Genomic DNA, 24,086 nt, shown 5'->3' with positions numbered 1-24,086 from the left:
GGGAATAGTCAGTGGTGAAAGAAGGACAGCTTTGGTTTAAGTGGAAATCAATCATGTGTGTGAAGAAGGACTCGTATAACACACGCCTTGAGTAATGACACCAGTCTCTAGAGCCTGCCTTGAGAGGGAAAACAAATATTTAGAAGTCATTCAACTGAGAAATACATGATGAGAATCCTTCCTGGTGGGTACATACTGTATAGTACATACTAAACAAGGCCATTTGTACCGTGGGTCTTCTGGGAACGCCTCCCGTTGCACATTAGCGCTCATCTCTGAGTGAGCCCTAGGGTTGCAGCTGACCCTGGAGGAGAGCTGGGTCTGGTCTGGAGGAGAGCTGGGTCTGGCCTGGAGGACCCAGCCACAGTCAAGAGCAGAGGCTCAGGCATGAGCTATATAAAGGGAAGTTGGCCTAAAGGTACTGTAGTGGTGTTTAAGCAGATGCTTGGTTTTTTTTTTTTTTTAAATCCAAAGCGGCACTGACTCACAACAGCAGATTCATAAATGAAACCCAGGCCAACTGTCGGCATCTAGAGTTTTGTTTCCCATTGGCTATTTTCAACCATGGAACAGTGTGGTCAATCAGTGTTTTGTACTGATAACAAACGCTTGAGCTAACTATTATTACATCCTCAAAACAAACTCTCAATTGGTGAAATTCTTAACACAAATCTAAAAGTTTAAAAGGGTTTCTCGAATTGAACTGGGGTCGACCGATTATCAGCTAGTGATGCTGTCGCTACACCACCATGCCAGCACATGGCTAAGTTGGGCAGACGCCCAGACCCACGCCGGATCCGGGCCACATTGGGCCCAGAGCTCGCATAGTCAGTGCTCATCTTGCCGGCCCGTCTCTGAGCTGCTCCAAGCGGGCAGACACACAGATGCACTCCTCCCAGGACGCTGCAGCCCAAAGGAGACTGGTCAGGGGCATATGTACCCGCAGGAGTTCCCAAAGCACGGTGGATGACTTAACGACACAAATGAATCGACAATTAAAAGATAACACACTTAACTTTGTCATTTTGCTTTTTATATAGTGTTTTCCTGTGACTGCATCTGCACAACAATGTCTGTTACAAGAGTCTGTTAAAGTTTGAACCGTCTCATTCATGATCTCAAAATATGAATCTTCTGAAAGTAGAACATCTTTGTCCCATTTCGCTCGCCATAGAAAATGTAATCTCTTTAAAAACCGAAACCAACACAAAGACACAAGGGCTCACAAACAGCACGGGGGGCCTGTGGTCTCTTGCTCTGGATCCTGTAGAAAGCAGGGAACTACAAGCTGCAGCCAGCCGGGGTCTGGACACAACAGAGATGCGGCTCGGTGAAGCCCTGGGCTGCAGCACAGAGTGTCCCATCTAATGCAGTGTGTGTGTGTGTGTGTGTGTGTGTGTGTGTGTGTGTGTGTGTGTATGAGTGTGGGCGTGTGTAGCTCTGTTATAGCAGCAACATGCAGCAGAATTACCACAGATAGAAACATCTAGTGCAGCAATGTGTTTACTCAGAACATCACACTGTTGTAAGTGTGTGTGTATGTGTGTGTGTGTGTGTTTGCATGAGTACATATGTGTGAGTGAAAGAGGAAAAATAGTTCTGTATGTCTCTATGCATGTGTAGGAGAGTGTGTGTGTATGTGTGTGTTTGTCTGCATCTAGACATAAGCCGTGTATGTCAGGGTGTGTGTGTGTGTGTGTAAAGTCACCATCCTGTGCTATTGGTCATGCAGGAAAGAGGTGGAACAGTGTAGAGAGAGAATACTGTAGATACTGTTGATGTGGATGGATCTCAGAGAGTGTGTGTGTGTGTGTTTCACTCTGTGTGTGTGTGTGTGTGTGTGTGTGTGTGTGTGTGTGTGTGTGTGTGTGTGTGTGTGAGGTGGAACAGTATAGAGAGATAATAGATTCTGTTGATGTGGATGGATCTCAGGCAGCAGCAGGGAGGGGGGGTCTGGGCCAGATGTGGTCTGGACGCGGCTCAGATCCGCCACCGATATGGCTGATACCTCCCAAATCCACTTCCTCTTCCACATCCACTTCCTCTTCCACATCCACTTCCTGTTCCACAGCAGAACGGAGCACAAGCAGGAAGCTGAGAACATCTGTCATCCTACATGGCCATGAGAGTCCGATGCAATGTCTAGTGTTAGTGTAGTATATATGCACTTCATTGCTGCATCTGGGGCTGCTATGCTGTGGTGTGGTGGGAGTTTGGAGAGTGGTGGGTTGATACCTGTGGGTACTGCAACCGGAGAGTTGGGCGTTGGATATGGAGTGTGTAATGTCTCATACTGCATGCTATGTTGGTAGAGTCCACACACTGTTTCTCTGACGTACTGCTACTGTAGGCGTGGACCATTAGATTGATTGAGTCCAAGATGTTGGGGCTGAGCTGTGGCTAGTGTGTGTGTGTGTGTGTGTGTGTAAGGTACTGGACGCTGAGCTGTGGCTAGTGTGTGTGAGTAAGGTACTGGACGCTGAGCTGTGGCTAGTGTGTGTGTGTGTGTGTAAGGTACTGGACGCTGAATGTGAATATTGCATGGTTGTCGGGTGTCGCACGTTAAGCGTTGGATGGTGAGAGGTAGGTGTTGAATGCAATGTGCCAGGGGTTGTGTTCTGCTGAGAACCGGGTGATCGGTGACGGGACGGCCGGGTTCTAGACCCCGGGATGCAGGAGGAACCTAGACGTCAGCTGCCACTGGAAATGACCTGGTTCTGACCCGGTCCAGATCGCGCCCGTCGGGGGAACCGGAACCAGATCCTGTCCTGGGTCAGCTGGTCCGTATGGGGGTACAGGCTGTGGGTTGGGCTCTGGGTGGGTGATGGAGGGCTCCAACACTGCTGCATGCTGTTGGGGGCCGGCAGTAGCTCACTCCAGCGACTTCAGCCATCTGCACCTCCTCTTCCTCCACCTCCTCCTCCTCCTCCTCCTCCTCCTCCTGCACGTGTATGGCCAAGGGGTCCTGATAGGCTGAGAGAAGCTGGAGAGGCCACTGCTGCTGTCAGTCTGGGGGAAGAGGGAGGAGACGTGAGTACAGGGGGTGGGGGCGGGGGGGCGGAGAGAGAGGGTCAGGGTTAGATGACATGGTCAATCAGCTCGCAATCCTGTAACTCTACTGCAGAAGATGGAGCTCAACAAACTAGCCAAGCCTGGGGGGAGAGGAGAGCGTTGAGGTCCTGTGTTTGTGTTTAGTGTGTGTGTGTGTGTGGGTGTGTGTTTGTGTTTAGTGTGTGTGTGTGTGTGTGTGAGAGACTGTGTGTGTGTGTGTGTGTGTGTGTCATGAATTTGGCATGGCTGTGTGTGAGTTTGATATACAGGATGCCATGAAGGCCTCGTCTGCAGCCTGGGGCTAGAGTAGGCCTCGGGAGCCAGCATGTGGAGTCAGGTTACCTGGGGGGCGCTTGCCCAGGGCCGGGGAGCGGGGCTGATGGGGGTGCTGAGGATGCTGGGGGGGCCGGGATCGCGTGGCCCCCCCTCCACCACTGCTGCTACTGCTGCTGGACGCACCAGGGCTGCTCCCTCCCAGGTGACCCCTCTGGTACTCAATAGGAGAGGTCAACGCTGGGGTGGGGGATGGGAGGAAGAGGAAGAGAGAGGGAGAGAGAGAGAGAGAGAGAGAGAGAGAGAGAGAGGGAGAGAGGGAGAGGGAGAGAGAGGAAGAGAGAGAGAGAGAGGGAGAGAGAGGAAGAGAGGAGAGAGGAAGAAAAAGAGTGAGAGAGGAAGAGAGGAGAGACAGAGAGAGAGAGAGAGAGAGAGAGAAAACGTTACAGCAGAATAAAGGTATTTTATAGCTGCTGATAGATATATAGATAGATACTTTATTGATCCCCAAGGGGACATTCAAATCAACTTCTAAAGCCACAGAGAGGTTGAATTAATAGACAGAAAAAGGAGGAAAGAGACAAAAGCATCATCACGTTTTACATCATTTTTTACATGTTAAACAGCATGGCTGTAGTAGTACAATGAGTATTTACTGTAATGTATGTAGCCTAACAACATCCACTGTAACGGTAACACACACACACACACACACAGAGAGGCTTTACCATTGAGGAAGTTGCGCTGGTTCTCCAGAATTAGGTTGATCTGATGGCGCCAGGCTCGTCCAACAGCAGGACTCAGCGCCTGGAGAGTGAAGCGCTCCACACTGCCCCCTGGTGTCTGGGAGGTCAGCACCAGTCTACCGGGGTCAGAGTTCACCGCCTCCTCCAGGCGCAACCCACTCACCTGGATTAGGAACACAAATGTCATCATGACCTCGTCTCACCTATGGTAGCTACTGTCATGCAATATCGTCTGCATCATTGTTGGAAAGCAATTCTAGGGCTTTCCCCATGAGTTCTTTTTCTCATATTCACATTCATATTTTATCCGCCTAATTCTTCATTCATCAGATCATTTTAGCCCCCTGCAGTAGAGTACAGCATCAGATATCCATTTGCATTGTTATACTGTACAGTATGTGCACTCAGGGCATCTAACACGTGATCTCTGAATAGCTAGCATCGTGCTCTTCCACTTTCAGTACAGTTACAGGAAGACAACACTACAATTCTCAAGTACATTTCTGTCCTTGAATGTGTGGTGAGTCTGGAGTACAGTAGCTTGGAGACGTGTTGCTTTTTAAAAGTTGCGTGGACTTTAATGCTGATGTACAGTAGTGGCAATTCCTACTGTAGGTAAAGCCTTCCTAGCTGAGGTCTCCCCTGCTCTGTAGCTTGAAAGTCATTCTCCTTGTGTAAGTCGCTTTGAATAAAAGCATTTGCTAAATGAATAAATGTCTGCTATTTTGTTTGTTTGCACATTTTTGTTCCATAATGCTGTTTTTGAGGGTGTGTGTGTGTACCTTGATGCTGTTTTTGAGTGTGTGTGTGTGCACCATGATGCTGGTTTTGAGGGGGTGTGTGTGTGTGTGTGTACCTTGATGCTGTTCTTGAAGAGGTAGGCGGGCGTGGAGAAGCCTTTCCTGCGGTCCAGGGGCTCGCTGAAGATGATGATCTGCTCGAAGAGGAAGACGCGGCGCTCCTTCATGCGCGACAGAGGACCCGTCTCCGCCTGACACACCTGGAAGCTGTCCTGCAGCAGCAACTGGCCTTGAGCTATGATCTTACCCTAGAGAACACACACACACACACACGCGCACACACACGCACACACACGCACACACACGCACACACACACACACACACACACACACACACACATACACACACACACACACACACACACACACACACACACGCACACACACGCACACACACGCACACACACGCACGTATGTACACAAATGTACGTATCCACACACACGCACACACACACACACACGTACACAAATGTATGTATCCACACACACACACACACACACACACACACACACACACAGACACATAATGGTTAATCCTGTGTCAGTGTATCAGTGCACATTGTATGGCTTAAAATACAGTATACACTTGAAGTGTGCGAACACAGAGCCTGCTTACTTCAAAGCCCTGCAGGCGTCCTACATTCATCATGTCGTTACATCGCTTGGGGACGATACACATGACCTCCACGGCTTTCTGCAACACACACACACGCAGTACACACCTTCAGAGGGGACAGAGGTTCATCAGCAATCTCACTGAATCATGCAGGAGGCCATCGTCTTTTCTATTCTTCCGTGTCTGTTGACTGTATGTACTGTGTACAATTATGTGTATGTGTATAAGTTCAATGCTCATATTAGTGAGTGTGATTGATGTGCAAAGAGAATGCATTACTCAGAAATGTACATGTGTGCGTGTATGTATGGTATGTGTGTGTGTGTGTGTGTGTGTGTGTGTGTGTGTGTGTGTGTGTGTGTGTGTGTGTGTGTGTGTGTGTGTGTGTGTGTGTGTGTGCGTGCGTGTGTGTGTGTGTGTGTGTGTGTGTGCGTGTGCGCGTGTGTGTGTGTGTATCTGGCTCGGGGGTCTTACCTCCAGCTCAGAGCAGTCCAGACCAGCACGCTGAGAGAACTTCAGGAAGTCCTGGATGAGGAGGAGGAAGAGGAGAGGAGGAGAGGAAGGAGAGAGGGAAGATCACTGAGTGGACAGAAACTACACCTGCAGCAGGTAAATGGGAGTTCCATGGACGCACGGTCTTAAGGTCCTCAGACCCTGGGCCAGAGTTCAGTTGATCTTCAGTTACTCTTCAGCTGTAGTTCGTTTTGCTCAAGATGTGATAGTATTCAATTATATATATATATTAAATGAAATACAGTTATTTCCCATGTAATAGTCGCATTGTGTGAAAAGAAGGGGAAAAAATGCATTCCTGTATAATAGCCCACCCTGTGGATTAACCTTGTATAACCTTGGTTAATAGTTGAGTAATTACAGGTATGTAATTATACAGTATGTAATTATATGTTGTATAGTTAATATATAATTGTACTTTACACTGATGATTACTGAAGGCATAAACATGGTCTTTGCTTTAATCCCTGTGTAAGCATATGGGAGACGGCCGAATGGGAGAGAAGAACGCTCGTAACTTGTGACGTTTGAGTCAGCACTAACAATGTGGATTGACCAAAGTGTTTACTCTCTCTCTCTCTCCCTCCCTCTCTCTCTCTCCCTTCCTCCCTCTCCCTCTCTCGTTATTGCTTAGTGTAGGTGAAGCACTTGGCGGCACAGGTGAGATGCTTACTCTGACAAAAGGTGCAGCTAAACAGCTGGCTCACCTGGGACAGGTAGAAAGGTCACCTTGAGCAGGTAGAAAGGTCACCTTGAGCAGGTAGGAAGCTCACCTTGAGTAGGAGCTGGTACTTCATAATGCGCTGAACAGGCTTGATCAGGAGGTCTGTAACGCGAAGCCTATGACCCAGCAACTGCCGCAAGCTCTGAGAGACATGCAATTTATACACACACACACACACACACACACACACACACACACAATACAATATACAGTATGAGCATAGACTACATAAAATGTTGACAAAGCATGCCATATGAACTAAATAAATCAGTGGTGAACTATGCCTCACCTCAAAGTAGGTGTCTATGTATTCGGACACGATGTGCTCTGATTTGGGCTTGTTCTGGCAGTAGACCACGTACATCTGAAGTCGCCTCTCCTGTACGGATCAAAGAGTGTGTGAGGCCAGTCAACAGAGAGCCCATTCACACATCGTTTGAGTCAGGGAAAGCCAAAGCATACATGATAACTGCCTTAGAAGTGCCACATAAGAGCACTATGCCGATAGTGATCAGTTGTAATCTGGTGAAGATTGAAGCAGTTGTCACCGCTTCTGAGTATTTGTAATTTATAATTGCTATATAAACAGATATACATATACAGTTTATGCCATTTCACAGTCTAGTTGACCACAGTGACCACAACAGCTAGCTATAATCTCCTCTCAGTGATGGAAATGTCATGGCTGGTGAGTTGTAGTACTACTGAGCGCACACTCATACACACACACACGCATGCAGGTGCACACACGTCACGGACACACACACACACACACACACACATGCATGCAGGTGGACACACACACGTACACACACACACACACACACACACACACACACACACACGCATGCAGGTGCACACATGTACACACACACACACGCACACACACACACACACACACACACACGCATGCAGGTGCACACACACACACACACACACACACACACATGTACACACACACACACACACACACACACACACACACACACACACACACACACACACACACACACACACACACACTCTGAGAGGTATGATATAATGTCTGGGTGCGGTTACAGGTGGCGTACCTGTTTGATGAAAAGGGTTGCCAGTCTGTCAGGGTTCTCAAGGCACCGCTCCAGCTCAGCCAGGAAGTACCTGGGACACAGAGACCCCGTGAGCAGCAGACACAAGCAACAACACACATCTATTGCTGCGGCCAGCCAGGAAGTACCTGGGACACAGAGACCCCGTGAGCAGCAGACACAAGCAACAACACACATCTATTGCTGCGGCCAGCCAGGAAGTACCTGGGACACAGAGACCCCGTAAGCAGCAGACACAAGCAACAACACACATCTATTGCTGCGGCCAGGGCAGCACTCTAAAACTTCAGGTGATGTCCACAACATTAACACTGCTCCCCCTCCTCTAAGCTAATATAAACATAACAGTGAGTTCTTGTGGCAGGCAGCAGACCCTGGAGGAAACCTGGTCTAAGTCCACACTAAATCTGCCCTCAGGCTCTGGAATTATAGACAGGCAGATACGTAGGTAGTTGAATTGTATTTGGAGTAGCTGTATGTGGCTGTATGTTTATAAAGATAGTTATGGCTATTGTCCAGTCCAGGTTCATGTCACTCCTGTTAGGGAAGAACCCATTCAATAGTGTCAAGTGTTGTTGCGAACTCTTACTCTTTGTGCCAGTCGAAGATCTGGTGGATGTTCCCGAAGATGATTTTGTCCTTGCCCTTCATGTCGTCAGGTACTCCATCCTCATTCATCTTCCTCATGTAGCCCTGGAGACAGGGTTACCATGGAGACGGTTAGCGATGACACAGTTAGCACCAGCGCCAGGCCAAGGGCAGTTATTGCTGGCCCTCTCCACCACTTGACTTTGTTCTCGGAAACGTCTTTGCCAGTTTGTAGTTCACACTTTAAAAATGGTCACAGTGGCCTCAAACCGCATGTGAAGTGGTAAACTGCCACCACATAGAAACATCACAGCTATGTTAAGCACGAAAGCAAATGTCACAACAGCGCTTGGCGCAGTCGAAAACATCACAACAGATTTCAGGGCAGTATGAGATGGGTTTAACATGAGCTGGCAGCATTTAAGTGCTCCACCACTGAGCTTTCTGAAAGATACGTTATCTGAACAAAACAACATCAGACCAGTCTTCTGCATAGATCTGCTATCTAAACATCAGAACATAGAACCAATTATCTGCACTTTATCTGAACATAAGAACAAGGCTCAGAACATCAGGACATAGCAACAGTTATCTGAACATCAGAACATAGGACCAATTATGTGCACTTGTGAACACAAGAACAAGGTTCTGAACATTAGGAGGCAAGAGCAGTTATCTGCATATGTGAACTGAAGAACCGTTCTCTGAACTTCTGAACATAGGATTAATTATCTGCATATGTGAGACTGTAACTGCTGACGTGTGACTGTGAGGTAGTGGTTGTGTATGTTGTGTTGCGTACCTCCACCACTGAGCTGAGGTCCCTCACATAGTCTCTCTCTGTCTCCACCAGCTCCAGGAGCACAAAACTGAGAGAGAGAGAGAGAGAGAGAGAGAGAGAAAGATTGATGAAGGGAGAAAGAAAAAAGTCAAAGAGAAAGAAGGAAGGAAGACATTGAAGTGTGAACAACACTCAGTGATCACAGTTACAATATGCACGATGTACCATGGGTGTGCCAAGTGTGTGTGTGTGTGCGTGTGTGTGTGTGTGTGTGTGCGAGCGTGCCAGAATGCATGGGTGTATATCACGCCAAGCCACATGCTGAGATATGTGTTTGTGGGCTACAGCTGATACAGAGTGTCAAGGAGAGGTGTTGCTGACATCTCATCACCATCACACACTAACTACTATGAGAGAGGGAGGGAGAGAGGGGAGATAGGGAGAGAGTGAGAGAGATGGAAAAGGAGAGAGAGAGGGAGAGAGGGAGAGAGAGGGTGAGAGAGAGAGAGATGGGGAGAGGGCGAGAGAGGGAGAGAGAGCGAAATAGAGAGAGAGATAGAGTGAGAGAGAGAGTGTGTCACAGGTCATCATTCAGAGGATGGATAGAGAGAGAGAGAGAGAGGGCAAAAGGGGAGAGATCATACTGTCGTCTCTTCAGGAAGGCTGTCTTGCGTTCGTCCGTTGCTGGGATGGGGGGAGAGGAGGAGAGGAGGGAGTGGTTGCCAGGGTAACAGGAAGGGTTATGGCCATCAACTTGCTCATCCAGAGCCTACACACACACACACACACACACACACACACACACACACACACACACACACACACACAGAAATAGGGCAGGAGAAAATGGGTAAAGGGGGTCATGAGGAGCTGCTAACAGTGCAACTGCTAATTATACCTACAGAGCACAGAGGAGCTTGTGTATGTGTGTGTGTGTGTGTGTGTGTGTGTGTGTATATGTATGTGTGTATATGTATGTGTGTGAGTGTGAGTGTGTGTGTGTGTGTGTGTATGTGTGTGTGTGTGTGTGTGTGTGTGTGTGTGTGTGTGTGTGTGTATGTGTGTGTGTATGTGTGTGTGTGTGTGTGTGTGTGTGTGTGTGTGTGTGTGTGTGTGTGTGCGTGTGTCTCACCATCCTGCTCTTCACCAGTTCCTGGATGGCGCTGACGAGCTCCTCTGCAGTCGGGGGGTCTGGGTTAGTGAGCCTGGTGGCTGGACGCGGAGGGACCTTTGGATTGAGATGAGCAATAGAGAGAGAGAGAGAGAGAGAGAGAGAGAGAGAGAGAGAGATGCACAGTCAATTTGCTATAAAAGGGGGGCATAAGCTGCTAACAGACGAAAACTGACTTCTATGGCACACACTGTACGACATGCACACACACACACACACACACACACACACACACACTTTGATCCTAAAGTGTGTTTTAAAACGTCTTATAGACTGACAGGAAGTCAGTTTTTCCCACATTCACCATGAAGACATGACTATCTCTAGTCACCTTGTTTCTAATGTTTACATTCACCACATCAACCACAAACACAGTTTGGTTATGTCACCTTAGGTAAGCAGCTAACACTGGGCCAGATCTGCCTGTGACCCGACCCAGAGGCGGGCCGGATCCGGCTCAGATCCGGCCCGGATTGGTGGGTCTGATAAGAGAGGTGCTGTGCTGTGCTGTGCTGTGCTGCTCACCAGTGTGGTTCTGTCACAAGCTCCTCATCTCCTAGGGTTACATATGGGGGGGCGTGGCCTCAGGATGCAGCAGCCAATAAGAGAAGGGGTGGGCACTGGGCAGGGGTGACTACAAACTAACGACGGACAGGGCAGGGGGCAGAGGTCAGAGGTCATGGGGTCAAGGGTCATAGGGGTCAGGACAGGGGTCCAGTGGGGAAGGACGTATGAGAGAAGATGTACAGTAGCATCACACATGGCAGAGAACAGCATGTGTGTGCCTGCGTATGTGTGTGTGTGTGCATGTGTGTGCGTGTCTGAAATGAGCAGGACACACACAGCTCAAAGGGGTGATCACACAAACAAACAGATAAGGGATGTATTCCCAAGGCTTCGCTATCTACTGTACAATAAAGGGACTGGGCGGCTTGGACAGCGTTTGAAACTGAGTCAAACAGAGACACTGAGCTGATCTAAGATGTTCACTTAAGAAGATTAAGACAACAGGTTGCCATCGGTGATGGCAGGACAGAGGGGTGAGAGGGGGAGTAAGACAGGAGGAAGAGGACCTCAGAGAGAACAGGAGGTGTGAGAAGAAGGATGAGGAGGAGGAGGAGGAAGAAAGGCTAGATGGAGAGGTATGGAAACTGGGACAGCACGGACGCGGAACAGAAGTCCACGTAATGCTACAGTGACAGGAGGAGCAGGAGGAGTGGACAGAGGGACACAAGACAGAAGAAATGAATTAGTGATTCAACCAAAGAGACATTCATTTCATTCACCCTGCAAAACAGCTGAACCCCAAAACTGGTGAAAGAGCACAACAGAAGAGTGGGGGCGGCATGAGAGTGCAGCGGCCATCTGGGATTCCGCACAAGTCACGCCGGACTGCGCGTCCACTAAACACCCGCGCCAGTGAGCGAGCACTCAGTGTGAGGAACAAGGGACGAGTGTGTTGATTTCATTCATGTGGTCAACACTGGATGTGTTGCATGCTAAATTTGAAAATGTGTGTGTGAGTGGGAAGTGAAACAGGGAGAGTGTGTGTGTGTGTGTGTGTGTGTTGTGTGTGTGTGTGTGGGGGGGAAGTGAAACAGGGAGAGTGTGTGTGTGTGTGTGTGTCACACTGAGCATTACCTTGTCCTCCTGTGAGTCCTCCTGCAGCAGGCAGTGCTGCTGTATGGCCATAGGGGGCGGTAGAGGGGCAGCCTCCGAGCCCTCCTCTCCTTCCTCCTCCCCACAGCTCTGCAGCCCCGACGACGACGACTTGGACAGAGTACCACTGCACACCACCTCATCTCGGACTCTCTACACACACACAGGACCAGACAGAACACAAGGGGCGTCAGAGAGAGAGAGAGAGAAAGAGAGAGAGAGAGAGAGATAGAGGGAGAACAGAGAGAGAGACAGAGAGATGACTACATTAAAACTCCATCTAAAGTTTCTCCGAGTTTGAATACTGAGTGAGATTATTAAGCTATTTACTGTAGTTGTTTCTAGAGCACACAAAGGCGGCAGAGAACCACTCCAAGCCCACAGCTAGAATTAAACAGAATGGGAAAGAGAAACAGTGCTGAGGGCTAGATGGAATTTTAAACTTTATTTGAAACTTTTAAAACATGGGAACTGACATGCTGGAAAAAGAGAGCGAAAGAGAGAAAGCGAGAGAGATACAGAGAGTGAGTGAGTGTGTGTGTGTGTGTGTTTGGAGGGGGGGGGGGTGCACAAGAAAGAGACAAAGACAGTGAGTGTGAGAGAGGGTGTGGGCAAGAGTGAGACAGAGAGTTAGTGTGTGTGTGTGTGTGTGTGTGTGTGTGTGTGTGTGTGTGCAAGAGAGAGAGAGAGAGAGAGAGAGAGAGCGAGAAAGCAAATGGTGTATGTGCTGAGTGTGTTAGGGAAAGAGAGAGCGCACCACTGGACACACATGGACACACACACACACACACACACACCTCCTCGGTGTTGTCCTCCTGAGGCGTGGTGATGGTGACGTGCTCGGTGTCGCGTGGTGAGCGTGCTCCGTCGCGTCCGCGCCTCTGCTTGCTCTTGCGCTCGTGGGCGTCGGCCCGGCCACTGCTCAGCCGCCGCACCGGACTGCTCAGCCACTTCCTTAGCGACGAGCCCGAGCGACGGTTGCCTGGGGAACCCCCCGAAACTCCACCGTCTGGACTGGAGACGGACAGAGAGTCTAGAGAATGAGGACCAGAGAGAGAGAGAGAGAGAGAGAGAGAGAGAGAGAGAGAGAGAGAGAGACAGAGAGAATATGAGTGAAGGGATAGTTTTGGGCTCTCAAAAGTGAGAAGTTGTGTGTGGAAATGACTGGAGGGATAGTTTGGGCCCTCAAAAATGAGAACTTTCACAATGAAAGAGTGTTTCAATATGAGTTCTAAAGCTAAACACATACAACATCTCATCGCCTGTCCCACCTCAGACTCGGACACATTAAGACCATACGCGCATGCACACACACACACACACACACACACACACACACACACACACTGACCTCCTCTTTCTGTGCAATCCCTATGAGCACAAGTTTGCATGTTTGTATTTATTGACTGTATCGTTTTAATGAGTGAATCAATAATGAGTGTTTTTAATTGACTGAGGTTTGTGCTGCCAATACCACACACATTCAGATACAAAAATAACACACGCAAACAAACAAACAAACATGAAAACAACTGGAATCACCTCTGGCTCTCTTTCCTCTACAGATTGGAGAAACATCACAGACTCAAACTCAACTGACCCCAACTGACCTCAGCTTGGTATAGAGCATGCCCTGCACTTACACAATCTCTTCCTTCTCTCTACTGTCTATATGGCTCCACATGGTGTTACATTTTTATCTCCCATCTGGCCTTCCTCCAGCTCTCATATACAGTAGCCTTGCTGCTGCTCTACAGACATTATGTAAACATCTTGCATAAGTTGCTGCCTGCGTGCTGCCTGCTGGACTCCATACAGCATAAGACCCACACATTTTCAAGTCCCAGAGAGAGAGAGAGAGAGAGAGAGAGAGAAAGAAAGAGAGATGGTACTGTATAGTACAGTAAACAGTAAACAACTACTGTAACAGTAAACAGTAAACAACTACTGTATTTCACTACTCTATCTCTATTTATAGGTCTTAGTACAAGATCTGCTAATGTGAACCACTCAAATTATTATGACATACACCATTTCTACATGTAGACATTACTAATGAATACCAACATTTAACTTGTCACATACAGTACATCAACATGACTTGTAAATGCATTACAGTGTAAGAACAGTGTCATATGAATTATGCAATAATGTAATCAACACAAAAGAGCATCCCCATAGAACAAAGTGTTGTCTTTGATAGTTTCCGATAATGAAGTTACTCTTTGTCCAGGGAAAAAAGAGAGCGATTGAGATCAAGAGATTTAGCTGCATGGCCTGTGTCAAGTCCTGCCAGATAGGCTGACCCATGCCACTGAGAGACACATGTCCCCACAACAGAGGCAGATTGGTAAACAGCTACACTCATGCTTCTATGACAACAGACACAACAGCTTGCATGCTTAGCACTTACCAACGTTTAACAGCAGACAATCCTTGGACATACTGTAGCATCACCACCACCACCAGAGCAAAATTAGGCGTTAGCCGTTAGCAGAGGAGGCTAGCATGCAGTACGCACCCAAGTCCAGAGCACAATTAGGCGTTAGCCGTTAGCAGAGGAGGCTAGCATGCAGTACGCACCCAAGTCCAGGAGCCAGTAGCGGCAGCCCTGTGAGGGTCCGAGAGTTGACCTCATGAGAAGACAGAGCTGGTGGCTGCCCGCAAAGCCATGCCAAGGAGCGCTGATGTCAGAGATGCCACCACCGAGTGGGTTTTATAAACGACAGCAATGCAATGGCAGCTGGCCGCAGTGAACGATGGAGAGTTGGACACAGAGAGTGTGAAAGAGTGCGAGTGGGAGAGAAGGAGATAGAGAGACAGAGCGCAGGGATGGGCTAGAACTTGGCAGCACAACTAAAGAGGGAGACCATTGTAATACTCCTACTCAGTCGCACAGACTCTCCTTCTTCTTCTCTCTCTCTCTCTTTTTTCCTCTCAGACTCTTTTTCTCTATCTTTCTCAGTCAGTCTTGATCACTCTGCCTTTCTGTCTGCCAGTCTCTATACGCCTCTCTATACTTCTGATGTAAGCCACAGAGAACTCTCTCCCAACGCTCAAAAGCGTTAGGCCCTCGGAGTTGTCAGAGTTCTTCTTCCTGTCTCAGTTGGGTTCATAGCCAGACAGCAGAGGAGATGACAGAAGTTGTTATCATTCTCAGCCTTTATGTGCTACAGGTTTAGATCCTTACCGTCACATCCACCAGCTACAGACAACAGATGAGACTATGGGTGCCTCTCATTAAGCCTCCTCGATCCTCGAGGGGCGTTCCCACTGATCTATAACTAACACTGGATAGACTATCCCATTGTTTCCCCCCCATCATCTTTATGTAGATCAGTGAGGATCGAGGCATCGAGGAGCGAGGGAGGACGTATAAACGCTGCATGAAACGCACCCTGAGACACTTTCAGACCAAGCAGGACTCCACACTCAGGATTCTGCTCAGCTAGCACAGCAACATTATTTGATAAACGTTTACTAAGTGTGGAGAGTTGTGAGATCTCATTTTTCACCTACAGTAGGTGGTGTTTAGAGGCTTTTGCATCTGAACTCTTCATATGCTTAATTGCATCTGAACTCTTGGTACTGTACGCTTCATTTGGTGTTAAATATGAGTGAGCTGGCACAAATCTCTCCTTTACTGTCATCTGCAAGTCCTCTCACATTTAACTACACAGATGTCACCCAGTCATTCATTTCACACTTGCTCCAGCACAAACAGCTGGCTGGCTTACTAATGTCCCTCGCAGGCTTCCATACTTTAACCAAGCAACCAAAGCAATGTGAACATACATAGCAAGACCTCAAACACAAGCACTGTGCAGGATGCTAACACTTTAGCAGGAGCCCAGCGCCGTAGCAACAGCAGCAACAGCTGACTGTACTGACCCTGTCACTGCAGCAGAGACAACAGCTCTGCTAGCCTGCAGAGCTAGCTGCTAACACACCAGTCACAGTCATGACAGACAACGAGAACTCCAAGTGCTAGCAGACACATTCCCTTCTACTGCATATTCATCTTTACATGCAGTTATTACTGTACATCAAGTGCTTCAACCATAAACAACGTTCCATTGCCAAGGCATTGAAACAGTGTATAGCAACAGCAATGATTAACTGATTGAGGTGATGTGTGTGTGTGTGTGTGTGTGTGTGTGTGTGTGTGTGTGTGTGTGTGTGTGTGTGTGTGTGTGTGTGTGTGTGTGTGTATGTGTGTGTGTGTGTGTGTGTGTGCATGAGTTACAATTGACAGCTCCATTGACCACTCACCGATTAATGCAATGGCTGACCTTCCTAGCGTGTTTACTTGCTTAACTGACCTTCACTTAATATCTGACCGTTGGCCTTGCTGCACGATTGCTTGTTTGATCCAGGTTCTCCATGCAAACTGCACAGTGTGTGTACTGTATGTGTGTGTGTGTGTGCGTGTGTGTGTGCGTGTGTGAGGGTGTGTGAGGGAGAGAGAGAGAGAGAGAGAGAGAGAGAGAGAGAGAGAGAGAGAGAGAGAGAGGTAGGGCAACACCTCCCACCCTTTCTGAGAATGAGCCTCAGTTCTGCTGCTGTGCAACACACTACAGTGGGCGAGTGTGTGTGTGTGTGTGTGTGTGTGTGTGTGTGTGTGTGTGTGTGTGTGTGTGTGTGTGTGTGTGTGTACCTCTGCTGCTGTGCAGGTCCTCAGGTGCGTTGGTGTACTGGGTGAGGGGCAGGTAGAGGGAGCAGCGTGTGTGTGTGTGTGTGTGTGTGTGTGTGTGTGTGTGTGTGTGTGTGTACCTCTGCTGCTGTGCAGGTCCTCAGGTGCGTTGGTGTACTGGGTGAGGGGCAGGTAGAGGGAGCAGCGTGTGTGTGTGTGTGTGTGTGTGTGTGTGTGTGTGTGTGTGTGTGTGTGTGTGTGTGTGTGTGTGTACCTCTGCTGCTGTGCAGGTCCTCAGGTGCGTTGGTATACTGGGTGAGGGGCAGGTAGAGGGAGCAGCGTGTGTGTGTGTGTGTGTGTGTGTGTGTGTGTGTGTGTGTGTGTGTGTGTGTGTGTGTGTGTGTGTGTGTGTGTGTGTACCTCTGCTGCTGTGCAGGTCCTCAGGTGCGTTGGTGTATTGGGTGAGGGGCAGGTAGAGGGAGCAGCGTGTGTGTGTGTGTGTGTGTGTGTGTGTGTGTGTGTGTGTGTGTGTGTGTGTGTGTGTGTGTGTGTGTGTACCTCTGCTGCTGTGCAGGTCCTCAGGTGCGTTGGTGTACTGGGTGAGGGGCAGGTAGAGCGAGCAGCGTGTGTGTGTGTGTGTGTGTGTGTGTGTGTGTGTGTGTGTGTGTGTGTACCTCTGCTGCTGTGCAGGTCCTCAGGTGCGTTGGTGTACTGGGTGAGGGGCAGGTAGAGGGAGCAGCGTGTGTGTGTGTGTGTGTGTGTGTGTGTGTGTGTGTGTGTGTGTGTGTACCTCTGCTGCTGTGCAGGTCCTCAGGTGCGTTGGTGTACTGGGTGAGGGGCAGGTAGAGGGAGCAGCGTGTGTGTGTGTGTGTGTGTGTGTGTGTGTGTGTGTGTGTGTGTGTGTACCTCTGCTGCTGTGCAGGTCCTCAGGTGCGTTGGTGTACTGGGTGAGGGGCAGGTAGAGGGAGCAGCGTGTGTGTGTGTGTGTGTGTGTGTGTGTGTGTGTGTGTGTGTGTGTGTGTGTGTACCTCTGCTGCTGTGCAGGTCCTCAGGTGCGTTGGTATACTGGGTGAGGGGCAGGTAGAGGGAGCAGCGTGTGTGTGTGTGTGTGTGTGTGTGTGTGTGTGTGTGTGTGTGTGTGTGTGTGTGTGTGTACCTCTGCTGCTGTGCAGGTCCTCAGGTGCGTTGGTGTATTGGGTGAGGGGCAGGTAGAGGGAGCAGCGAGTGTGTGTGTGTGTGTGTGTGTGTGTGTGTGTGTGTGTGTGTGTGTGTGTGTGTGTGTGTGTGTGTGTACCTCTGCTGCTGTGCAGGTCCTCAGGTGCGTTGGTGTACTGGGTGAGGGGCAGGTAGAGGGAGCAGCGTGTGTGTGTGTGTGTGTGTGTGTGTGTGTGTGTGTGTGTGTGTGTGTACCTCTGCTGCTGTGCAGGTCCTCAGGTGCGTTGGTGTACTGGGTGAGGGGCAGGTAGAGGGAGCAGCGTGTGTGTGTGTGTGTGTGTGTGTGTGTGTGTGTGTGTGTGTACCTCTGCTGCTGTGCAGGTCCTCAGGTGCGTTGGTGTACTGGGTGAGGGGCAGGTAGAGGGAGCAGCGTGTGTGTGTGTGTGTGTGTGTGTGTGTGTGTGTGTGTGTGTGTGTGTGTGTGTGTGTGTGTGTGTGTGTGTGTGTGTGTGTGTGTACCTCTGCTGCTGTGCAGGTCCTCAGGTGCGTTGGTGTACTGGGTGAGGGGCAGGTAGAGGGAGCAGCGTGTGTGTGTGTGTGTGTGTGTGTGTGTGTGTGTGTGTGTGTGTGTGTGTACCTCTGCTGCTGTGCAGGTCCTCAGGTGCGTTGGTGTATTGGGTGAGGGGCAGGTAGAGGGAGCAGCGTGTGTGTGTGTGTGTGTGTGTGTGTGTGTGTGTGTGTGTGTGTACCTCTGCTGCTGTGCAGGTCCTCAGGTGCGTTGGTGTACTGGGTGAGGGGCAGGTAGAGGGAGCAGCGTGTGTGTGTGTGTGTGTGTGTGTGTGTGTGTGTGTGTGTGTGTGTGTGTGTGTGTGTGTGTGTGTGTGTGTGTGTGTGTGTGTGTACCTCTGCTGCTGTGCAGGTCCTCAGGTGCGTTGGTGTACTGGGTGAGGGGCAGGTAGAGGGAGCAGCGTGTGTGTGTGTGTGTGTGTGTGTGTGTGTGTGTGTGTGTGTGTGTGTGTACCTCTGCTGCTGTGCAGGTCCTCAGGTGCGTTGGTGTACTGGGTGAGGGGCAGGTAGAGGGAGCAGCGTGTGTGTGTGTGTGTGTGTGTGTGTGTGTGTGTGTGTGTGTGTACCTCTGCTGCTGTGCAGGTCCTCAGGTGCGTTGGTGTACTGGGTGAGGGGCAGGTAGAGGGAGCAGCGTGTGTGTGTGTGTGTGTGTGTGTGTGTGTACCTCTGCTGCTGTGCAGGTCCTCAGGTGCGTTGGTGTACTGGGTGAGGGGCAGGTAGAGGGAGCAGCGTGGCACCAGGCCCTCCAGTGTGCCCCCCCCCTCGGAGCAGCGCACGCGGCACCAGTCGGGCCGCTCGGGCATGGCGCCCATCAGCTGCAGCCGCTGCCCACGCCGCACGCTCAGCTCCCCGCCGCCGCTCGCCGAGAAGTCCCGAACCACCAGCGCCAACTCACAGCCGCCCGACACCTGCGGGGGACACGGTGTATACACACACACACGTAAACACATGAAGATACACACACACACACACACTCACTCGCACCACCAGCGCCAACTCACAGCCGCCCGACACCTGCGGGGGACACCATGTATACACACACACGGGTAAACACATGAACATGAACACACATACACACACACTCACACACTCACTCACTCGCACCACCAGCACCAACTCACAGCCGCCCGACACCTGCGGGGGACACGGTATATACACACACACGTAAACACATGAACACACACACACACACACACACACACACACACACACTCACTCGCACCACCAGCGCCAACTCACAGCCGCCCGACACCTGCGGGGGACACCATATATGCACACACATGTAAATACATGAACACACACACACACTCACACACACTCACTCGCACCACCAGCGCCAACTCACAGCCGCCCGACACCTGCGGGGGACACGATATAGGCACACACACACACGGGTAAACACATGAACACACACACACACTCAGATGCACATACTGTATGAATACACATACAGTACATGCATGTGCTGTCCCGCTCAACAGTTTAGCTATACAGTATGTTGGAGAACATAAATAAACGAAAGGACAAAAGCCTGAAGATTCAACTGTGACAGGTGTTTCTTGGAAACCCCCAGATATTCCTGGTGCACACACACACACACACACACCCAAATACATACAGAAGCATACACACGCACACACACACTCACACACACGTTTTGTGAGCACAAATCTGATTCAGAAAACACCAAAGCACAGACCTGCCCAGAGGAAACCAGGCCAGAGCCACTGGCAGAGTGGACAACAGTCTTGGAAACCCTCAGATATTTCTGGTGCACACACACACACACACACACACACACACACACACACACACACACAAATACATACCAGGCCAGAGCCACTGGCAGAGTGGACAACAGTCTTAGAAACCCCCAGATATTCCTGGTACACACACACACACACACACACACACACACACACACACACACACACACACACACACACACACACACACACACACACACACACACACACACACACACAAATACATACCAGGCCAGAGCCACTGGCAGAGTGGACAACAGTGACCGACAAGTGGACATACCCATTGGTAGTGTGGTAGAGTCAGAATGTTCACCAGGTGAGCCACAGAGCCTTTCTGTTCCATGTCAGCAGCAGACAGACACTTTTCATCAAGACCCCAACAACAGCACTAAATCCTTACGCCCAGGTCCATCTCAGAGAGGACAGAGTCAACCACAGCAGACCTGTACTGAAAGCCCAGTCCTCTGCTGCAGAGCTGTACTCAATACTCCAGTCCTCCCTTCAGCGAGGAGCCCGGAGAAAGCACACTCTTTGAAGATGGCCCGGCGGTGGGAGAGAACAAGGAGAGCTACAGCAGGAGACGACTAGAGGCACGAGAACAGCTAGCAGCATGAGGAGACATGAGGAGACATGAGGAGAGGAGAGGAGAGGAGAGGAGAGGAGAGAGGAGAGGAGAGGAGAGGAGAGGAGAGGAGAGGAGAGGAGAGGAGAGGAGAGACTAAAAGAGGAGAGGAGAGGAGAGGAGAGGAGAGGAGAGAGGAGAGGAGAGGAGAGGAGAGGAGAGGAGAGGAGAGGAGAGACTAAGAGAGGAGAGGAGAGGAGAGGAGAGGAGAGGAGAGGAGAGGAGAGGAGAGGAGAGGAGAGGAGAGGAGAGGAGAGGAGAGACTAAGAGAGGAGAGGAGAGACTAAGAGAGGAGAGGAGAGGAGAGGAGAGGAGAGGAGAGGAGAGGAGACTAAAAGAGGAGAGGAGAGGAGAGGAGACTAAAAGAGGAGAGGAGAGGAGAGGAGAGGAGAGAGGAGACTAAAAGAGGAGAGGAGAGGAGAGGAGAGGAGAGAGGAGACTAAAAGAGGAGAGGAGAGGAGAGGAGAGGAGAGGAGAGGAGAGGAGAGACTAAGAGAGGAGAGGAGAGACTAAGAGAGGAGAGGAGAGGAGAGGAGAGGAGAGGAGAGGAGAGGAGAGGAGAGGAGAGGAGACTAAAAGAGGAGAGGAGAGGAGAGGAGAGGAGAGAGGAGACTAAAAGAGGAGAGGAGAGGAGAGGAGAGGAGAGAGGAGACTAAAAGAGGAGAGGAGAGGAGCAAAGAGGAGAGGAGACAAGAGGATAAAAGATGAGAGGAGAGAGGAGCGAAGAGGAGAGGAGACTAAAAGAGGAGAGGAGAGGAGCGAAGAGGAGAGGAGACTAGGAGAGGAGCAGAGTGAAGAGGATAAAAGATGAGAGGAGGACCAGAGAGCAGAGCAGCAGTAGAAAAGCCTGACACCTCATCCATTGCCACGACAACAGTCTGTCATCGATTCTCAGAGCAGCGAGGATGAGACACATCAGAATAGGGAGGGTGGGGGGAGTGACAGGAAGAGCAGAAGGAGAGAAGAAGAGAGGAGATGAGAAGAGAAGAAAAGAGGGGAAGAGGTAAGAAGATGACAGGAGGAGAAGAGAAGAGAGGAGAAGAGAAGAGGGGAAGAGATAAGAAGATGACAGGAGAGGAGAGGAGAGGAGAGGAGAGGAGAGGGGAAAAGAGAAGAGAGAGAGGAGGAGAGGGGAAGCAAGGAGGAGAGGAGAGGAGAGGAGAGGAGAGGGGAGAGGAAAGGAGAGAACCACAGTAGAGGGGAGGAGAGGAGAGGAGAGGAAAGGAGGAGAGGAGAGGAAAGGAAAGGAGAGGAGAGTAGAGGGAAGAAAAGGAGAGGAGAGGAGAGGAGAGGAGAGGAGAAGAGAGGGACTTGTGGGACTTCAGCCCCACACTATAACAAATGTTCCTTGCTGCCCATGAAACTTGGGGCCTTTATTGCCATCAAAAGACATCATATGGACTTCATACAACATTTACACACACATGCACGCAAACACACACAAACACACACACACACACACACACACACACACACACACACAAGAACCTGCTGTACCAAGCGAGTGTGAGTGTGACCAAACAGACACTGACAAGTGTGTCTGAAAGTGTGTGCAAGTGTGAACATACAGTATGCACTGTATGTCTGTGACTGTGAGTGTGTATATACAGTATCTCTGTGTTAAAGAATAGTGCATGAGTGTATTCTGGGCATGTACTGTACGTGTGTGTGTGTGTGTGTGTGTGTGTGTGTGTGTGTGTGTGTGTGTGTGTGTGTGTGTGTGTTCATGTGTGTGTGTGTGTGTGTGTGTGTGTGTGTGTGTGTGTGTGTGTGTGTGATGGTGAGATGACAGGAGCAGTGTGTGGGAGTAGGCCCATCTGTGCTGCTAAGGACCTTTAAATCCTAGCCAATCAGGACCTCTTACACACACACACACACACACACACACACACAGAGCATGGGGCTCTGGCCATTTTCTGTTCAAAGACATGCACACATCAACTGGGAACATTTCTGTCCATAGCCTGGGGTTTAACAGATCAGCCAAACAGAGTGAGATTCATGACACTGATTGTGCCGAACAGAACCACCAACTCATTTAGACAACTAGTAATGCATGCATCTGATACCATCTCAAACAGTCTTCAGAAAAAGACCACAGGAACACCACTCTACACACACAAGAAAACACTCGTTCACATCCACCACCACCACAGCGATACATTCAGTCTTAGATCTCTTACACACACACACACACACACACACACACACACACACACTCTACACACACAAGAAAACTCTCGTTCACATCCACCACCACCACAGCGATACATTCAGTCTTAGATCTCTTACACACACACACACACACACACACACACACACACACACACACACACTCTACACACACAAGAAAACACTCGTTCACATCCACCACCACCACAGCGATACATTCAGTCTTAAATCTCTTACACACACACACACACACACACACACACACACACACACAAGAAAACACTCGTTCACATCCACCACCACCACAGCGACACATTCAGTCTTAGATCTCTTACACACACACACACACACACACACACACACTCTACACATACAAGAAAACACTCGTTCACATCCACCACCACCACAGTGACACATTCAGTCTTAGATCTCTTACACACACACACACACACACACACACACACACTCTACACACACAAGAAAACTCTCGTTCACATCCCCCACCACCACAGCGACACATTCAGTCTTAGCTTGAGACAGTGCTCGCCAGCCACCTGTGTTCATCTGTGCTCATAGCAAGTAGCTCATCGCTAACGCTGGGGCACACACACAACCAATCAGCAGTCAAGTCACTACACCTGACCCCACACCTGTCACCACACCTGCTGAAGGTCCAGATCAGCCTGAGGCCTGTGCTCAAAGTTCGCAAACAGCAGCAAAACATGCTTTCTTTGAAATGTATATTGGAGTGTGTGTGTGTGTAATCCTTTCAAATGAGCTGAATGGTAGCAGAACAGAGACACATTGAAACATTTGAATGGTAGGACTACTACAGAGGACTACTTCCTTTTACTGTATGTTTGTGCTGTGCAAATGTTCGTGGCAAACGAAACCATCACTCAAACCCAAACTCAAAAATATCTCATGCCACAACCTTTATTTGCTGATTTGGTGGCACCTTCTGAGCCGTGGGTTTGTGCTAACAAATAGTTCAGAGATAAGAGATCTACTGTAGGCTTTTGGAAACAGGATGTACCACACTGAGGTGGACAAGCGTCACTTCCTCTGTGTGAAAGTTTTGGGTAAAGGTGACACAGGGTGAGAGACGGCTGATTGCGTGCGTGTGTGTATATGTGTGAAAGATAGCAGGAAAGAATGGTA

The 24,086-nt window shown here is 49.7% G+C and overlaps 1 protein-coding gene across 1 annotated transcript in view; it reads right to left on the bottom strand.

Moving 5' to 3' along the window:
• Nucleotides 1-2,946: 2,946 nt before the first annotated feature.
• Nucleotides 2,947-24,086, bottom strand: part of triob (trio Rho guanine nucleotide exchange factor b) — a 93,411-nt gene continuing 72,271 nt past the window's right edge. The window contains exons 34-49 of the mRNA XM_062537915.1: nucleotides 19,030-19,273; nucleotides 12,808-13,043; nucleotides 11,993-12,163; nucleotides 10,313-10,408; nucleotides 9,825-9,949; nucleotides 9,202-9,268; nucleotides 8,401-8,504; nucleotides 7,794-7,863; nucleotides 7,013-7,102; nucleotides 6,773-6,865; nucleotides 5,961-6,011; nucleotides 5,487-5,564; nucleotides 4,927-5,118; nucleotides 4,053-4,233; nucleotides 3,394-3,564; nucleotides 2,947-3,009 (exon numbers count right to left, since the gene is read on the bottom strand). Coding sequence (XP_062393899.1) covers nucleotides 3,005-3,009; nucleotides 3,394-3,564; nucleotides 4,053-4,233; nucleotides 4,927-5,118; nucleotides 5,487-5,564; nucleotides 5,961-6,011; nucleotides 6,773-6,865; nucleotides 7,013-7,102; nucleotides 7,794-7,863; nucleotides 8,401-8,504; nucleotides 9,202-9,268; nucleotides 9,825-9,949; nucleotides 10,313-10,408; nucleotides 11,993-12,163; nucleotides 12,808-13,043; nucleotides 19,030-19,273 — 1,974 coding nt within the window. The 3' untranslated portion in view covers nucleotides 2,947-3,004. The remainder of the gene's footprint in view (nucleotides 3,010-3,393; nucleotides 3,565-4,052; nucleotides 4,234-4,926; nucleotides 5,119-5,486; nucleotides 5,565-5,960; nucleotides 6,012-6,772; nucleotides 6,866-7,012; nucleotides 7,103-7,793; nucleotides 7,864-8,400; nucleotides 8,505-9,201; nucleotides 9,269-9,824; nucleotides 9,950-10,312; nucleotides 10,409-11,992; nucleotides 12,164-12,807; nucleotides 13,044-19,029; nucleotides 19,274-24,086) is intronic.

This window comes from Sardina pilchardus, chromosome 6 (genome assembly GCF_963854185.1).
Source record: "Sardina pilchardus chromosome 6, fSarPil1.1, whole genome shotgun sequence".
In the NCBI taxonomy this organism is placed as follows: Eukaryota; Metazoa; Chordata; class Actinopteri; order Clupeiformes; family Clupeidae; genus Sardina; species Sardina pilchardus.
Note: the sequence above shows the minus strand (reverse complement) of the source record. Positions and strands in the feature narration are given on the sequence as shown.